Source organism: Carex rostrata, chromosome 5 (genome assembly GCF_964058835.1).
Source record: "Carex rostrata chromosome 5, lpCarRost1.2, whole genome shotgun sequence".
Classification (NCBI taxonomy): Eukaryota; Viridiplantae; Streptophyta; class Magnoliopsida; order Poales; family Cyperaceae; genus Carex; species Carex rostrata.
Genome location: NC_135922.1, coordinates 1,313,022 through 1,332,180, shown reverse-complemented (window position 1 = coordinate 1,332,180; position 19,159 = coordinate 1,313,022). Strand labels below are relative to the sequence as shown.

The 19,159-nt window shown below is 31.3% G+C and overlaps 1 protein-coding gene across 2 annotated transcripts; it reads right to left on the bottom strand.

The window, feature by feature from the left end:
* Positions 1-549: 549 nt before the first annotated feature.
* On the bottom strand, positions 550-18,920 carry LOC144554655 (protein ACCELERATED CELL DEATH 6-like). 2 transcript variants are annotated; one of them, XM_078302970.1, is made up of 5 exons: positions 18,856-18,920; positions 4,933-5,114; positions 4,721-4,822; positions 2,060-2,896; positions 550-1,298 (listed from the first exon to the last, which is right to left on the bottom strand). In XM_078302970.1, exons 2-5 carry the CDS (start codon positions 5,089-5,091, stop codon positions 1,068-1,070), a joined length of 1,329 nt encoding a protein of 442 aa, XP_078159096.1. In that variant the 5' UTR covers positions 5,092-5,114; positions 18,856-18,920; the 3' UTR covers positions 550-1,067. The 2 variants fall into 2 exon arrangements, with proteins under 2 accessions (XP_078159096.1, XP_078159097.1); XM_078302971.1 differs by lacking the exon at positions 18,856-18,920 and having other exon boundaries at positions 1,144-1,290; positions 4,933-5,091.
* Positions 18,921-19,159: the final 239 nt, after the last annotated feature.

Below are 19,159 nucleotides of genomic sequence, written 5' to 3'. Positions count from 1 at the left end.
AAGACGATTAAGGATCTCCTTCGATGAGAGTTTGACAACTGCAGCTTTTGATGAAACCCCAGACAGAACCAGGAAGAATTGAGTTGCTGGTGTCTGGTTTCATAATAAATGGTCTTATTCTTCTTGAACTGAGTGGAGAGGGGTTTTCGCTCTTAATAGGAATTCAGAAATCATTGGTAGGCATTTAAAGCCACTAACAAAATTATCAAATTCTAATTAAATATATAAATCCTATTATGTTCTAATTGAATATGACATTGAAAAGCCGATGATGCTTGACTGGTTCTTGTAACCTATTAACATAGACATTTTCATAACATATATGCTTTACATATCGAAAAGCCAACGATGTAAAATTTTCATAACATTAAGTACAGCTGTCTTAGCCTGTTAGCCTTGGGACCTAGCACTTACATATCGGTGGTAACTGATAACCAGACTTTTTAATTTTGCAATGTCTTGCTTAAAAAAAAAAAATGGTAATATAAATGAACAGAACCTTCTGCCCGTTCTTAAAAAAAAATCACTAAGAAATGAAACATAAATTAGGAGAAAGTCCAACCATCTACGTACATAGCATAAATGATCTTTATGTCACAAAAAATGAACATAATTAAAGAAAAAGCAAATCTTCATGAAGCAAACAATACAGACTTCGATAGAGAATGACTATAGAAAACTCAGTAAGGCTAGGCAGAAAATGAACATGAGAGATAAGGCATAAATTTTCAATATACCTATCCATTTAAAAATAAAACTAATAATGACTTTAAAATGTTTTTTCCACAATAAAGCAATAAACAGAGCAGGAGACCCTGTTAGTAGAGTGATGACAAGGATGATGATGGCAATTAGCAAACAAGCACGAGAAAGCGTCACATACAACCCCAATCCAAATGCCATAACCATACTAGTTGCTGCCAATAGAAAAGCACTTGATGAAAATTCCAAGGTGTCGAGAGGTATACCTGGCAGAGCATCAATAAGAAGCGCAAATAAGCTTATGAATCCTTGTAGAAAGGCCAAGGTGTTCGCTAAAATAAATGCCCAGAACATATATCTCCTTCCTAGAACTGGGTACGGAGGTCTTGGTTATAACCTCCGGAGATTGTGAAAGCAGCAGCAAATGTCACAGTTGTAATCAATACGGAGCCCAGTCCTATGACTTGAGTCCTCTCCCATCTATTTTCCAAGGATGGTGGTGGCACCATTACATCCATAAACCACTCTTCAGAAAATTTCTCACCATTAGTCTCCTCGTGGGCACCAATTCTTGAACTATATATCCACCTAGAATACTGTTATAATTTTAACATCAAATTGAGGACTTAATTACCAGTACCAACAGTTCTAATGAAGAATTAATTATTAGAAAGGTGTCGCATTTAATTAATTTAATATCTTTCATTCTTGCAAAATTTAACTAATTAATAACAGTTTAGTTGAATTGAGTGATACTCTAATACACCAAAAAACATTAGAAGATCCAAAACAATTAAATTCATAGCACAATTGTAATTTATTATAAAATTTATTGTTGTGGGCATTAAATTAAGAACTATATATAGTATTTAGAGAAGTAAAGAAAATATGGACTAACTACTAGATTCAATATATGTCTTACTGTCAATTATCACAATTAAATCTAATAGATTTGCTACCAGTAAAACCAATGAATATCTATATATATATATATTTTTTTTTTATATTGACCTTGGTTAATGGCAAGGTCTCAATCAAATGAAAAATAATTAGTAAAAAATGGGGTACTATAATAAAATTCATATTTGGACTTTATTATTTTGGCCCCACAATTCTCAGACTAATTTATCCCAAAATATATATCTATATATCGATTGTTCTTTATGTCTTATATCAAAAGTATATCTACACTTTCCCTATACTACAAGCAGGCACTCACAATTGTGTTGACAATGAAGCTATTATGTATCACCTAATTGGCAGTGTGTTTTGCTGGCTTGATAGTTCAGTATTTGATAGCAACAGACGAGTTAAGTAAAATTAAAAGGTCTCAATTCCTTTGTTAATTTGGACATACCTCATTACTATTTTCTACTAATTGCTTCTTGGAAACTTCGTATGGTGTTAATCCTCGATTGTTTATGATAGTTTCTGCAATGCAATTCGCCATTCTCCAAATAGATCTCATAGTCCACATATGTCCCTTCATTGTTGCAATGTGCAATGGTGTATTTCCTTCATAATCGGTTGCATTATTCATTCTTGTTGTCATAACTTTATAATCTCTAAATAATTCACAAAAAAATTCATCTCCCTTGGCCTCTTCGGCAACAAAATGACAAAGATTTCTTCCACGAGAGTCCACCAACTGTGCATAATCAGGGAAATTTTTCATGAAATATAATACCATAAGCAAGTTATTCTTGCGTGCGGCTAAATGAACTGGAAACATTCCACCGGTGAGTTTGGTGCATGCAAGAATAGGGTCAACACATAGCATTTGCTCTGCTACGAAATCATGTTTTTCATCTATAGCTATGTGAAATGGAGAGAACATCTCTTTGTTGACATGGTATGCAATTTCTGAATCCAACAGCATCAGTTTGCAACATATATATGCAAAATCGTGTTTGACAGCAACATGCAAGGCTGTCTCTCCCTTTTCATTTGTTTCTTGTAGCACATCCTTGACAATAGCAGGTTCAATACGAATGAACATTTGGATGACCTCCTGATTTCCGACCTTGGCAGCACAATGTAAGGGTGTTTCTAACATGCTATTCTGTGTTTTCAACAGGGAAGCATCTCCTTCAAAAACCATCAAAGCAAGATCATTGTGCATGTTAGTAACAAGCAGGTGAAGAACAGTGTCTCCACAATGGGTTGCACTTTGAAGTTCAGATCGGACAATCACCTGATTAGACAGTGTAATTAAAATATCAATAAAGCGTAAAAATTAAACATAATTGAAATATATCATACGTTTAGATTGAGAAAATAAGATAGAGGAGGTAACTAATTAACGAATAAGGACACATCTCACATATATTTTTCTCTGATAAGTAATTCGGTTTGCTTTTCAAAAAAAAGATAATTAATTCAGTTTACTCACATCTTTCCACTAATTTTAAGTAGGTCGTAGAAGAGAAACACTGTTGTTTTTTCCATTAAATCTAATTTTATACATATGTTATATGTATAATAAGGTCACTACAATCCATATTAAGAAGCTATTTTGTAAGAATGTATATATATATTAAGAAGCTATTTTAAGTAGGTCATAGAGGTTGGCTAAGATCAAAGTGGTAGTTCCTGAGCTTTGGTGCTACCAGTTCGATTTTCAATTTTCAAAGTTCAAAATGTTGATTCGAACCGTTCAAGTTGTTCTCCATATTAAATTGTGCTTGGAGACCAAATTTTACATTTTTCTAAATTTTTTTACTATTTATTAAGCTACTTTGAAAATCGTTGATCCAACGGTGGCTTAACAAAGCAGTAAAATCAGAAGCCACCGTTGGATCAGCTGTTTTCAAAGTGGCTTAATAAATAGTAAAAAAATTCAGAAAAATATAAAATTTGGTCTCCAAGCACAATTTAATATGGAGAACAACTTGAACGGTTCGTATCGACGTTTTGAAATTTTAAAATTGAAAAACGAATTGGTAGCACCAAAGCTCAGGAACTACCACTTTGATCTTAGCCAACCTCTATATATATATATATATATATATATATATATATATATATATAAGAAAAATGGGGGAATTTTACATATACCTCTCAAAAACTTCAAAATTACATATTTCCCCCCTAAACTTCAAAAACTCACAAATTTACTCATTTTATTGTCTTTTATATTAAAACATATTTTAAATTTATAAAATACCCATTTTATCCTTTCATTAAAAGCATAAAACGCTAAGCTGACTCAAATTTGAATTTGAAGGGTTCTACTACTGTCTGAACTACTTTAAGATCTGTACCCGCTAAATCAACACGAGTCTTGAAGCGAACACATGGAAATTGAAGCAACATGTACAAATTTTAATGTGATGCTCGCGGATCGGAATTGCATTAATATCCGTGCGTGCTAGATCAACACAAATCTTGAAGTGAACACCTATAAATATCGAAGTGCTGCAACACAGATCTTAATGCGATGCGCACGGATCGGACGGTAGAGTCTGATGGGACATTTTATGCTTGTAATAAAGGGTAAAATGAGTATTTTATAAATTTGGAATGAGTTTTAATATAAAAGACAATAAAATGAGTAAATTTGTGAGTTTTTAAAGTTTAGAGGGGAGAATAAGTAATTTCAAAGTATAGAGGGGCAAATACATAATTTCAAAGTTTAGAGAGGAAATACGTAATTTTGAAGTTTTTGAGGGATATACATGAAATTCCCCCAAGAAAAATAAAGGGAGAAAAAGAATGAAGGTGGCAATTAAATGGATGGTTCCAATGGAAAATGAAATCAATAAAATGGATAAATTGTAGTAGAACCCTTCAAGAAAATGAAAGGGTAAATTTACAAGAAAATGAAGCTGACCATTAGAAGTTTATTAATTAGTCAGATATATATTAAAAAAAATGTATTTATATATTTATACACTAGAGATATTATGATAAATTTTAAAATAATGATAAGAAGAATAGCAATGTTAATCTCAATAATAATCATGATAATTGTAACAACTATGACAACAATAATAACAATACTATTATAATAACTAACATTTGATTTAGTGGCAAAAGGTGACGTTTTTTGTGTGAGAGGCATGAGTTCAGAACCGAATGGGAGATCCTTTGTAGGCTCGTGATTCGAATCTCCGGCCTCCTATAAAAAAAAGTAATATTATAAATAAAATGAAAGCTAAATGTAGTGGGATTCCCTGTTTAGAAATGTAGATTACAAATATAAACATGAAATATTTTGCAAATTATTACCTGGATTTGTGCTTGTTTTTTCATCTGTAATCCAAGACGTTCTATTAACACATCTCTATCACCTTTTATTGCTGCATCAAAAATATCACGAAGCATAACTGGGCGTTTGGGTACTGTTTCACCTTCATATCTTTTGCTTTGGGAGGATGTACTGGCCATTACTATCACGTTTAGCTTGAATTAATTGCTCTTAATCTATGGGAAAGGAAGGAAGATAGATTGTGTGTGTGTGTGTGGTGGGGGGAGATATTTGGAGTCAGAAAATTAATAGCATGCTCTATTTATTGAACTTAATTACACAGCATGTTGCTTCATGGATGAATATTATTTTATGGTGGGGTCTATTTATTGACCGGTAGTGGGGGAGAGCATAGTCTTCGCTCCTTTTTTTTTTTAAATGTTTCAAAGGATGATGCTAATTATTTCTGTCGTTTAAAAAATTACTCACCTAGATTTTATCTAATATATATAGAACTTACCTAGAATGAATGATACCAATCATTCCTACCCAATTCCTCTTCCATGATTCGTCGGATATAAAATGACAAACAAGGTACGTAGTTCCTTCAAGCACATGAATATGTAATTTATATATACTAATTCAAGAAAATTACTCGTCATTGTGGCGCGCTCCATTAATCCTAATCCTAATTAGAAAATCGAGCTCACAATATATAAGGTCCAGTTCAACTCATAAAAAATCATTATTTGCAAAATTCCATATAATTTTTCTGAAGATGTTTATTTTTTAACAATTTATATACTATTTCGCTTCGAATGGAAATTGATGTGAATGACTTTAAAGATTATTCTACGTACGTTTGTTAGCAAAAATAAACTATTTTTTGTTTCTCTTTAATTTATGGATTAAAGTGCTATTCTACTAATCCAACTAAAAGTTGAATTGGTTAACTATCTCAAATTTGAGTTAGCTCATTATTCTCACTAACCGAAACCTTCATCGAAGCACACCTGTAAAGAAAAATAACTAACAAATTATTATTATTATTATTATTATTATTATTATTATTATTATTATTATTATTATTATTATTATTATTATTTTATTTTTTTTAGCTCGAACCGTCCGTAGATATTTTGGTAAACACATGCAGTAGTACTTAACGGAAAAGATACATCATAGCTGAAACATAAGATGAGACAACAAGTATTTTTGAAACCATTCAGTTATACACAAATTAAATGCACACAGGAGTATGTACATCATGTAGACACAAAATTGATTATTCTTGCTTAATTGGAATTATAGGGGCTTAGTGATTATTTCTTCTGTGCGTATAGTGTGTCATGTTATTTCTGACAGACTTATGCAACAGAGAAGACACTGAATCAAACCGAACCAAAAAATGAATTAATCATACCATGACAGTCGCCATGCGAAGTTCTAAAAATGAACTAAATCAAATTGGACCGAAAACTAAGTCAACCGAACTACAACAATCACCAAACAGAGATCTCAAAAGAAAGTAGCCCGTGTAAAAGCCAGAAAAGAAGTTTGAAACAAAAGTAGAAAAAGAATAACGAACAAATAAGAGAAAAGCAATTGATATAAAGGTTAATATATACTAATGGTATCCGTGCTGTGCCTAGTCATTCTTGAAATTAAAGGCATGAGACACACCACATGGAATGGACCCCACAGGCACAAATTATTGACACGGTTCTCATACATCTTACTTCGTTTCTTGAAAACTTCTCCAACATTTGATTCTTTGTGTGTTGAAACTTCTGAGAATTAGTACGTGCGTAATTGTTAGGAAGCTCATGAATACAAAGTTTACCAATGTACGTAATAATCATTGTTAATGAACAACAATTAAAAATTATATTACAAATTTAGGCTTCACATTATATTTTTGACGAGTAACTCTCTTTTTCTCTCCTTTTTTAAGGGGAAATATATTTTATCATGACTTGAATTATTAATATATATCAATATTTTAATAATTTCATCTGAAATTTTAAGAATGGATTCAATTTTAGGAATGTTAACCATTCCATGGGCAGTGTTTACTAAATTATATTTGAATGTTTTCTCAAACAAATTATATAATGAAATTGTAGAATACCAATTTTTGTTATTTTTGGAACTTTTTTTTACTATTTTTATGATTTATTAAATATGGCAAAAAAATGACTTGAAAATAAAAGAAAATTGCAATTGTTTTAGGCTATTTTTTGCAATTTTTTATAATTTTAAAAAATAGTAAAAAAAATTAAAGAATAATAAAAATTAGTATTCTATAAATTCATTGTATAACTAATTTATTAAACTACTTAGATCGAAATTTGAAATTTATTCGATAGGTTTTGAGACCGTAGCACGGAAAATCTTATGCTATTCATTCAAAGATATCATTTTTTTAAAACCAAATAGAGACTATCATTAGTAATACTACAATAAGAAATCGTAGTCGAAAAATGGCTATCATTTTGTTAATTATAATTTAATTATTGCGTTGCCAAATTGGAAAAAAAAATGTCATCATTATGTTCAATAACAGATGGGATTGCATTCCGCAAAAAAAAAAAAAAACAATAATTAAGAAATAATTAAATCAAAAACTATCAGATAAGTCAAGCCAGTATCAAACAATGAAACAATTTGTACGGAAGAGTACATCAATGAATTAATATGCTATTCACGAGAAATGGTGGCATTCCATCAAAACCCACTACATTAAATTCATTAACTTAATTCATAATAAATGGTCTTATTCTTCTTGAATTGAGCATAGGGTTTTTTGCCCTTTTAAATATCAATTCGAAAATCGTTAGTAGATATTTAAAGCCGCTAACTAAAAAATAAGTAAATTATAATTAAATATATAAAAGAGTACTATTATGTTCCAATTGAATATGACATTGCAAAGCCAATGATGCTTAATTGGTTCTTGTAACCTATTAACATATACATTTAGTGGCAAATACACATAGTCTCTACATGGGAAGTCATGCATACGAAATTCAAATAGAAAAAATCATTTGTTGTAATAACAATGGTATTAAATAGTTGGTGGATTGACCTTCAACTTTACTCAAAAAATGATATCCAGACAATTTTAATTTTGCAAAGTCTTACTTCAAAAAAAATTTTGATAATGTAAATCAACAAAAACCTCTACCCGTTCTAAAAAAAAATAACAAAGAAATGAAGCATAAATTAGGAGAAAGTCCAACCACTAATTTTTTTTATATATCCGCATGACCGCATCTTATTATGAGACTTTTTAGAATCAAAATCATAACTCAACGAAAAATACAGTTTGACTTGAACACTTTGTAAACCAAAAATTTATTAAATAAAGCATGTGCAGTTTTCAAGGGTAAAAATATTTTAACAATTTTTTTTAATTATTATACATATGATGTGATTACAAGAGTTTTTGTCACGGCTTGTAATATATTATGCAAAGATGTGTGCAAAGAGAGCGGTGCTATATCATTTCTGATTCTAAATGAGAAAAGCACCGAGTATATATTAATTGTGGTGCTGTATCATTTTTGATTCTAAATGAGAAAAGCAGCGAGCATATATTGATTGTGGTGCTGTATCATTTTGTATTCTAAATGAGAAAAGCAACGAGTCAGACTCGGAGATCACGCAAAAAATATATTAATTGTGTAGCGAGCCGTTATTTACGAAGAGATCGCCTGATATATTTCATTTTTGTTTCTTCGTGCCACAGACGATCAACGATCATATCTCTGTGGTAGATTTGGTCGAGTGCGTATCCTCTGAGATATCTCAACTTTTGCGTGACCGACGTGTGCGGTGCCTATTCGGGGGTGATGTAGGTGTCAGTATTATGTGTGCTTCGAGATTCGTGCAGAACGTATTTAAACGGTTGGGATTTTCCATAAAGTCACGCAAAGTTTGAGATATCTCAAAGGATACGAATTCGATTTGGTCGGGCCAACCGATTGACTACCGGTCAAGGTAGTCAAATTACCCGCCTTTTTATATAAAATTTTCCAAATTTGTTTAAAATTTAACTTTCAATTTAGGGGAGGGTTCAAATGCATCCAAATTTTTGTGCATCCAAATGCACTCTATTTTTCAAATCATTTTTCTCTGTTTTCAAAGATTGAATAGTAAATCCGAACCGTTAGATGCAATCTATATATTAAGATGTGTTTGGAGACCAAATTTTATATTTTTTGAATTTTTTTTACTATTTATTAAGCCACTTTGAAAATCGCTGATTTTACATTTTCTGGATCATTGGATCAGCGATTTTCAAAGTGGCTTAATAAATAGTAAAAAAATTTCACAAAAATGTAAAATTTGGTCTCCAAGCACATCTTAATATATAGATCGCATCTAACGGTTCGGATTTACTATTCGGACTTTGAAAACGGAGAAAAGGGATAGGGTGCATTTGGGTGCACAAAAATTTGGGTGCATTTGAACCCTCCTCTTCAATTTAATATTTACCAAATATGTTCAAAATTAACTTATATAATCAAAATATAACGGTTTTATTATACACGACTCACGTAATCACATGCAGTATCGTATCATGCCGTGATCCGGTTAGTTCACGTAATGTGACATTCTATGTTATTTTTTATTAGAAAGTAGTTATTACATCATAGAACATGTGAATCAAGACATACATGCATGTCGTGTTCTATTGTGACGGAGCTGGTTATGATATGATTTCTTTACTTGTTGCATACAAAAAGAAAAACAGAGATGCTCAATTTATGTATTAATTCACATATTATCATTATGTACTTAACTGATAAGCAAAAACTGGAGATGTCTTATCCTTTCAGTTTAATTGGTGTTTTCAAAGTTTAGATAAGCAAAAACTGGCCACTGAAGTTTACCATTGAACTGATCCAATTGAAAATTAAATTCTAAATGAAATAAATTAAGGAGTTTGAATAATCAGATCTACCATTCTACCAACCTTGGTATATCTTCTCCCTTTTTATGGATTGGATAAAATAGAGCATAAAAAAGTACCAATGTCATAATACATATATAACAAGCTACAAAAATAAGCAAGTGTTGTATACTTCCAAGCAAGGTAACATAGGTTTGTACCTTTATGTTTTGTATACTTCCATGCAAGTGTTGCGAATATAGCCTTTCTGAAAGCAGTGTTGTGTTGGGTCCATTACTCCATTACACGGTTGGAGAATGATACGGTTGTCTTGCCTTTTTAAAAGAGCTAATCATTACGTGTTGATGTGTTAAACTCTGTTTTGGTGTTGGCTGTTCGGAGTTGAATTTGGGATGAATAATGAGAAAAGCATTCAGTTTGATGGTGAAATTACCAATGTAGTAATCATTGTTAATGAACAACAATTAAAAATTATAGTACAAATTTAGGTTTCATATTAAAATTTTGACGAGTAACTCTCTCTCTCCTTTTCTAAGAGGAAAATCTATTTTACCATGACTTGAATTATTAATATATATCAATATTTTGATAATTTCATCTGAAATTATAAGAATGGATTCAATTTTAATCTGATGCATCCAAATTTGAATGTTAACCATTTCATGGGCAGTTTTTACTAAATTATATTTGAATGTTTTCTCAAACAAATTATATAATGAAATTGTAGAATATCAATTTTTGCTATTTTTAGAACCATTTTTTACTATTTTTCATGATTTATTAAAGATGACAAAAAATGACTTGAAAATAAAAGAAAATTGCAAATGTTTTAGGCTATCTTTTGCAATCTTTCATAATTTTAAAAAAATAGTAAATAAAAATTACTATTCTACAAGTTAATTATATAACTAATTTATTAAACTACTTAGATCGAAATTTAAAATTTATCCGATAGGTTTTTCCTACCGTAGCACGAAAAACCTTATGCTATTTATAACACCTAATAAGTCTTACTCATTCAAAGATATCATTTTTTTTCGAAAAATGGCTATCATTTTCTTAATTATAATTTAGTTATTGCGTTGCTAAATCGAAAAAAAGAAAATGTCATCATTATGTTCAATATATAACAGATGGGATTGCATTCCGCAAAAAAAGAAAAACATAATAATTAATAAATAACTAAATCAAAAACTATAAGATAAGTCAAGCCTCTGTCAAGCAATGAAACAATTTGTACGGATCGAAGAGTACATCAATGAATTAATATGATATTCACCAGAGATGATGGCATTCGATCAAAAGCCACTACATTAAGTTTATTAATTGGTTCCTGGAAACTTCGTATGGTGTTAAGCCTCGTTTGTTTTTGACAGTTTCTGCATCAGAATTCGTCATGTCTTTCCAAATAAATCTCATAGTATGCTTATGTCTCTTCATTGCTGCAATGTACAATGATGTATTTCCTTCATAATCAGTTGCATTATTCATTTTTGTTGTCATATCTTCATAACGATATGATAATTAATACATAAAAAGAATAATCTTTGTCGGCCTCTTCGGCAACAAAGTGAAAAAAAATTCTTCCACGAGAATCCACCAACTCTGCATAATCAGAGAAATTTTTCATGAAATACGATATGATTCTCCAGTTATTCTTGTATGCGGCTAAATGAACTGGAAACATTCCATTTGTGAGTTGGGTCCATGCAAAAATAGAATCAACACATAACATTTGCTCTTCTATGAAATCATGCTTGAAAATTCCATCTCCACGACCATTTATTACCAAAGTGAACTCGGTAGATTTAACACATTTCATGATCCAATTAACAAATCGGTAGATTTAACACATTTCTATTGGCCAAAACTTTCAAAATGACCTTGTATATATACCACGTTGCATACAGAGATTGGTCGGAATTTGGAGACTCTGGTTGCCTCATCAGTTTTCGGAATCAGAACGCGCCACCTTAGAATGCATCCTTCCAGTTTGAAAATACCCGTGCACCTCATTCAGTACAGCAGGCCCAAATGCCTCCCATCTATCTGGAATTATCTTAGCATGAAAGCCATCCGGCCCAATTGGGCCCCAAAGCATGCACAGCAGCAATAATCTCTTGTGTAATGGGCTCCGCTGCTAAAGAATTAAGGTAGAAATTAAAGAAGGTACATTAGGCAGCTGTTGTAATACTTGTGCCGGGAATACCTGTGGAACAGAGATGTAGATGCCTCGGAAATGCTGAATGAAAATATTTTGCATTTTGCCTATGCTTCACCTCTATTGCAACAACACTCATTCCTTATTGCTTTTAGTGCTTTGGCTTTGACTGTTTGGAATTTGAAAAATATTGTGTGCTTTAATCACCATTCAATAGACTCAGTTAAAACCATAGTCCTAAGTATCATTAACTTGTGTTTATATTGGACAGGAGTTTTACCAGAAGACACATATATTGGAGTGAAGAAATGGCTGTCAGGGGACACTGAAGACATTTCTCTACAAAACTGGGACCCCTCTGTTGATGGTCAGCTGAATGCTACTGATGAAGATACCTCTACTGATCCTACAGCTTAGCTTTTAGTCTTTATACTGTTGTAATTAATACATTCTGTGCTGGATGTTGTTGCTTTAAGATGCTACTATTTTGTGATTTACCATATGCTGATCTACATCACTTTGTTTAGTTTGATGCTATTATTTTTTGTTTTCAGAATATTCCTTCTCAGTTATGTGATTGAGTTGAGAAGAAATGTTCATTTTGTAACTTACAAACAGTTTCTATATGAAACCGGCCTTGTAGCCTTATTTCCAAAAAAGAAATTTTGAGTTGTGGTTAATATGTAATGGTGTTATTGGTAATTCATATAAAAGATCCACTGGCTTACGTATATGTCTTAATAAATATACATGGCAAGCAGTTATACCTATATTTGGGGTATGATAGTTTTGTGTGAAATTATTCTTCTGGCCATGGATGAACAAGAGACGAAGGTGTAATTAGGTGGCAAACATTTTCGCTCCTTAAGGAACCGTAAATTTTACAGCTGCGACTTATTTGAGAATAATTCCAAAGAATCATAGTAATATTACTATCACTTATTTCGTAATCAAAAGAATGGCCATCATTACGTTAATAATTAGTATTAATAAATTGAAAGAAGTGTTACCATTATGTTTAATACACATATTTATTGAAAACATAATATATAACAGAAGGAATTGCCGAATTGCATTCCCAAAAAAGAGCAGAACATAATATTAGATCAGTTGTACTGCTAAGTGCTAGATTATTTAAACAGCTGATGGTGGATAGATTAGTCGGACCAGTATTATTAGCGTCAATCAATGAAACAATTATACTTAAAGAGTATATCTATGAATTAATCTGCCATTGAAAAGTTTTATTTCCTACACAGCTATTCATAACAAAGAAAGGCATACGATCCAAACCCGCTACATTAAATTCATAAATGGTCTTATTATGCCCATGTTTTATTTTAATTTAGCATCGATCAACTTCTAATTAAATAAATAAAAGACTATAATGTTCTAATTAAATATGACGTTGAAAAGCCAATGATGCTTGATTGCTTCTTGTAACATATTAACATATCCATTTCACAATACATATGCTTTATATGTTATAGTTCTACTATATATCACGATTACTAACTCGATAACATGGGCCACATATAGAGAGACCTAGAACTTGAAAAGCCCACAATTACGTACACAAATCTAGGCCCGTCAGCCTTGAGCGCTAGCAATTACATATTGGTGATAACTAAAAACTAAACAGACTATTGAATTTTCCAATGTCTTACTTCCCCAAAAATAAATTCTAATGTAAATTAACAAAACTGGTGTTAATTTAGTAAAAAATTAACAAACTAAGTACAAAGCAAACTGAAACATCCATTAAGAAAGCCTAACAAACTAAGTACAAAGCAAAATGAAACATCCATTAAGAAAGCCTAACAAACTAAGTACAAAGCAAAAATTGTTCTTTTTATGTCGTAAATAAAAGAACATAAAGAAGTAAGAAAAATGCTTCATGAAGCAAACAAGGCAGACTTCGATAGAGAATGATAATGGAAATTAAGGGCTCAGTAAGGCCAGGCAGAAAATGAACAGGATAGACATGGCATAAATTGCCAGTACACTACTTTTTTTATAAAGAAATTTAGTAAAAATTGTAAAATTTCTTTCTCCCGGTAGTATTAAAGCACTAACAAGGATAGGAGACCCTATAAAAAGAGTGACAACAAGGAGGGTGATGGCGATTGGCAAACAAACTGGAGCAAGCGTAACATACAACCCCAATCCAAATGCCACAGCCATACTACTTGCTGCAAACAGAAAAACAATTGTTGCAAATAGGAAGGTGTCCATAGGTATACCTGGCACAGCATTCATAAGAAGTGCACATAAGCTTAAGAATCCTTGTATAAAAGCTAAGGCATTTGCTATCATAAATGCCCAGAACATATATCTCCTCTCTAGAATTGGTGTACCGTAGTCTTGGTTATAACCTCCGGGAATTGTGAAAGCAGCAGCAAATGTCACAGTTGTGATCAATACGGAGCCTAGTCCGATGACTTGAGTTCTCTCCCATTTATTTTCCAAAGATGTTGGTACCATGATATCCACAAACCAGTCTTCAGAAAAGTTAAAACGATGAGCCCACTCATGGGCATCAATTCGTGATTGTATCCGCGTCAAATCCTGTTATAATTTTAATACCCAACTGAGAACTTAATTGCCAGTACCAACTGTTCTAATGAAGAATTAATGATTAGAAAGGTGTCACATTTTAATTAATTTATTAACTTTCATTCTTGCAAAATTTAACTAATTAATAACATTTAGTAGCTAACAGTTTTGTTGTATTGAGTGATACTCTAATACACCAAAAAACATTAGAAGATCCAAAACAATTAAAATAATAACAAAATTGTAGTTTGTTATAAAATTTATTGTTGTGGGTATTACATTAACAACTTTAATATTTAGAAAAGTAAAGAAACTACGGACTATATATAGACTACTAGATTTCATACATGTCTAACTCTCAATTATCACCTAATTGGCAGTAAAACGGAAAAATGTATATCTATATTTTTTTTATTGACCTTGGTTAATTGAAAGGTTGAGATCAATTGAAAAAAATTAGTAAAAAAAACAAATGGGGTACTATAGTAAAATTCATATTTGGACTATTATTTCGGCCCCACAATTCTCAAACTAATTTATTCCAAAAGATATATCTATTGTTCTTTATGCCTCAGATCAAAAGTATATCTACACTTTCCCTATACTACAAGCATTCAATCGCAATTGTGTTGAAAATTAATGAAGCTATTATGTATCACCTAATTGGCAGTGTGTTTTGCTTGCTATTATATATGTATCACCTAATTGGTAGTTCAGTATTTGATAGCAACAGACGAGTCAAGTAAAATTAATTACAAAAAGTAAGGTCTCAATGCCTTTGTTAATTTGGACATACCTCATTACTATTTTCCTTTAATTGCTTCTTGGAAACTTCATAAGGTATTAAGCCTCGTTTGTTTATGACATTTTCTGCATAGCAATTCGTCATGTTTTTCCAAATAAATCTCATGATTCGCCCATGTCCCTTCATTGCTGCAATGTGCAATGGTGTATTTCCTTCATAATCGGTTGCATTATTCATTCTTGTTGTCATATCTCCACCATGAATTGATAATAGACGGAAAAATTCAACATTGTCGGCCACTTCGGCAGCAAAGTGAAAAAGATTTCTTCCACGAGAATCCACCAACTCTGTATAATCAGGGAAAATTTTCATTAAATACAATACCATACTCAAGTTATTCTTGCATGCAGCTAAGTGAACTGGAAACATTCCATCTGTGAATTCGGTGCATGCAAGAATAGGGTCAATAGATAACATTTTCTTTGCTAGGGGATCATTTTCTTCATCTATAGCTATGTGAAATGGAGAGAACATCTCTTTGTTGACATTGTATGCAAGTTCTGAATCGAACACCATCAGGTTTTCACAGATATCTACAAAATCGTATCTGGCAGCAATATGCAAGGCTGTGTCTCCCTTTTCGTTTGTTTCTTGTAGCGCATCCTTGACAACGGCCGGTTCAATATGAATGAACTTGAGGATGACCTCCTGATTTCCGACCTTGGCAGCACAATGTAGGGGTGTTTCTAATATCTTGTTCTGCGTTTTCAACAGGGACGTATCTCTTGCAAAAACCATCAAAGCAAGCTCATTGTGCATCTTAGTGACAAGTATGTGAAGAACAGTGTCTCCAGAACGGGTTGCACTTTTGAGCTCGGATCGGACAGTCTGGCTTTCTAAAGCAGAATGAGAGTCTTTTATTGTCACCTGTTTAGACAATGTAATTAAAATATCAGTAAAACATCAAAATTAAATATATTTGAAATATATCTTATTTTTAGATTGAGAAGATAGAGCAGATAACTAATTAACGAATAAGGACACATCTCAAAGATATTTCACTATTTATTAAGTATTTTACCAAATCGTTGTTTTCAAATTATTGAATTTCTGTACCATCTTCATAAATAGTAAAAAAATTCAAAAAAAATATAAAATTTGATCGCAAGCAGATTTTAATATATCCATCATATTGAACGGTTTGGATCAACTATTTGAACTTTGAAAATATATGATGTAATCCGGTGTCACCAAAAAAGGGTATAAGTGGATGCCTCCTCATAAATAATTATAATATTATTACAACAATTAGTTAATATAATGACAATATAAGATATTAATTATATAATTATATTTTAGTAATAATTATTAATAATAAGATACTAATTATAATATTATTATAATAATTATTTAATATATTAACAATAGAATATTAATATATTAATAATAACTATAATTTATTATAATATTATTATAATAATTATTTAATATATTAACAATATAAGATATTAATTATATATTTATATACTAATAATAATTATTAATAATAATATATTAAATATATATAAACGAAGAATCAGCCTAACTCGGAATGAAAATCAGTGGAATCGACCGAGTCAACCCGGTTAAACTGATTTTTGGTGGAAAAAATGGTAGGACGTGAATCCGCTCGGACCCAACTGATACCATTCTGAATTCGGCCATTTTTTCACAAGCAATGGTTATTGGTGTTGAAATTATTTTTTTTGTCAAATATTTATTTTAAAATTAGTATTTTTGATGCGTTATTGTAAATTTGTGTATTCTTGATTAGCACAAGTATTGCCGATTTTTTTATTAATAAAAAATAAAGATAAAAAATATCGTGAAAGGGTATCGTTTTGTTAGAAAATCAAAATCTAGGAAATACGGGATAAACCATCCCACCCTGTTAATCTTGACACTAATTAGCGATTTAACTTAAAAAAAATATATATCTTTGACGGGATAGATTATCCCGTCCAGCACTGAAGCATTTTAAAAAAAAAAAAAATCATTCTCTTAGATGAAACCAAACCAAAAAAATATAAATTGCTACAGTACTGGACGGGATAATCTATCTCGTCCAAGATTTTTTTTTTTCTGCTTAGCAAGATTAGCGGAGCACTAATCTGGATGGGATGGTTTATCCCATTCAGGCACTGTAGCTAGACGGGATAAATCATTCTGTTTTTCCTAGATTTCAATTTTCTAGCAAAACAATACCATTTCTCGATATTTTTTTTTTATTTTCGATTAATAAAAAAAGGGGCAAGTACTGGGCTAGATTTTAATATATACATGGCATAGAGATGTAATGTTGATGTTCAAAATATGCAATAAATGATCTAGTATATATTTTTTTTTGAGTGTCTATGGTACTATGCATATTATGATTTGGCACCGTGCTACGGTTCTATATTCGAGTTTTCAAATTCTAACGGTCGATCCAAACCGTTCATCTTGTTTTCCATATTAATATGTGTTTGGAGACCAAATTTTACATTTTTTTGAAATTTTTTTATTAATTTTTAGATTTATTGAAAATCACTGTTTTTGGATCGTCCAGAATTTTCAGATCAAGTGATTTTCTAAATATCTAAAAAAATAGTAAAAAAATTAAAAAAAATGTAAAATTTGGTCTCCAAACACATATTAATATGGAAAACAAGATGAACAGTTCGGATCGACCGTTAGGATTTGAAAACTCAAATATAAAGCTGTAGCACAGTAACAATCCGTGATATGCATAGTACCATAGACTCACTCTTTTTTTTTTAATTGTACTGTGTGATATGCTCAGGGTATGATGATTGTTAAAGCAGAAGGAAAGTTTTTAATAATTAGTATCAAATGACCACTAGAAGTATATTAATTAGTCAGATCTATATTAAGAAAAGATCTATTTATATATTTATACACTAGAAGTTTTTAGATAAATTTTAAAATAACGATAAGAAGAATAGCAATGTTAATGTCAATAATGTAACAACAACTACGACAACAATAATAACAATAATATTATAATAACTAACATTTGATTGAGTGGCAAAATGTGATGTCCCTTGTGCGGGAGTATGAGTTCGGAACCGAATGGATGATCCTTTGTGGACTGAAATTTCATGGTCGGAATCTCCGTCTATCTATAAAAAAAAAACAATAATATTATAAATAAAAATCAAAACTAACTATAACATGATTTACTATTATGTCACAACGCAAGCACGTGTCGTCTCTGTGGGCTTCCCTGTTTAGATGTATAGATTACAAATTAATAAAAGCAAGAAATAGATTACAAACTATTTCTTGTGAAATATTACCTGGATTTTTGTTTGTTCTTTCGTTTGTAATCCAAGACGTTCTATTAACACATTGTTGTCGCCTTTTAATGCTGCATCAAAAATATCACGTGGCATAACTGGGCGTTTGGGCACCATTTCTCTTTCACATTTTTTGCACTCCGTTTGATCAAATAAAAAAGAAACGAGCTTATGTGCACATTCACATCTTTTGCAGCTTTGGGAGGATGTAGAGGCCATTACTATCGATCACGTTTAGCTTGAATTGCTCTTAATTGTCTATGGCAAAGGAGGATAGATTATTGGGAGGGAGGTTTGGAGTCCGAAAATCAATAGCATATATGCTCTATTTATTGAACTTATTACAGCATGTACAAAGATTGAAGGGAAATAACTTGCAGAATACAAAACTTTGGATCCAAGGGAAAAAAAGCAACTTATAGTATCTTTACTTTACTTCCATTCGGCAATCAAGTATATATTTTTTCCTAAATAAATTCTCAAGAGAGTAATATTTCCCTTCCAAAACTTTTGGAAGAAATAAAATTGACTCCGAGCTCCTTTTTTTTTT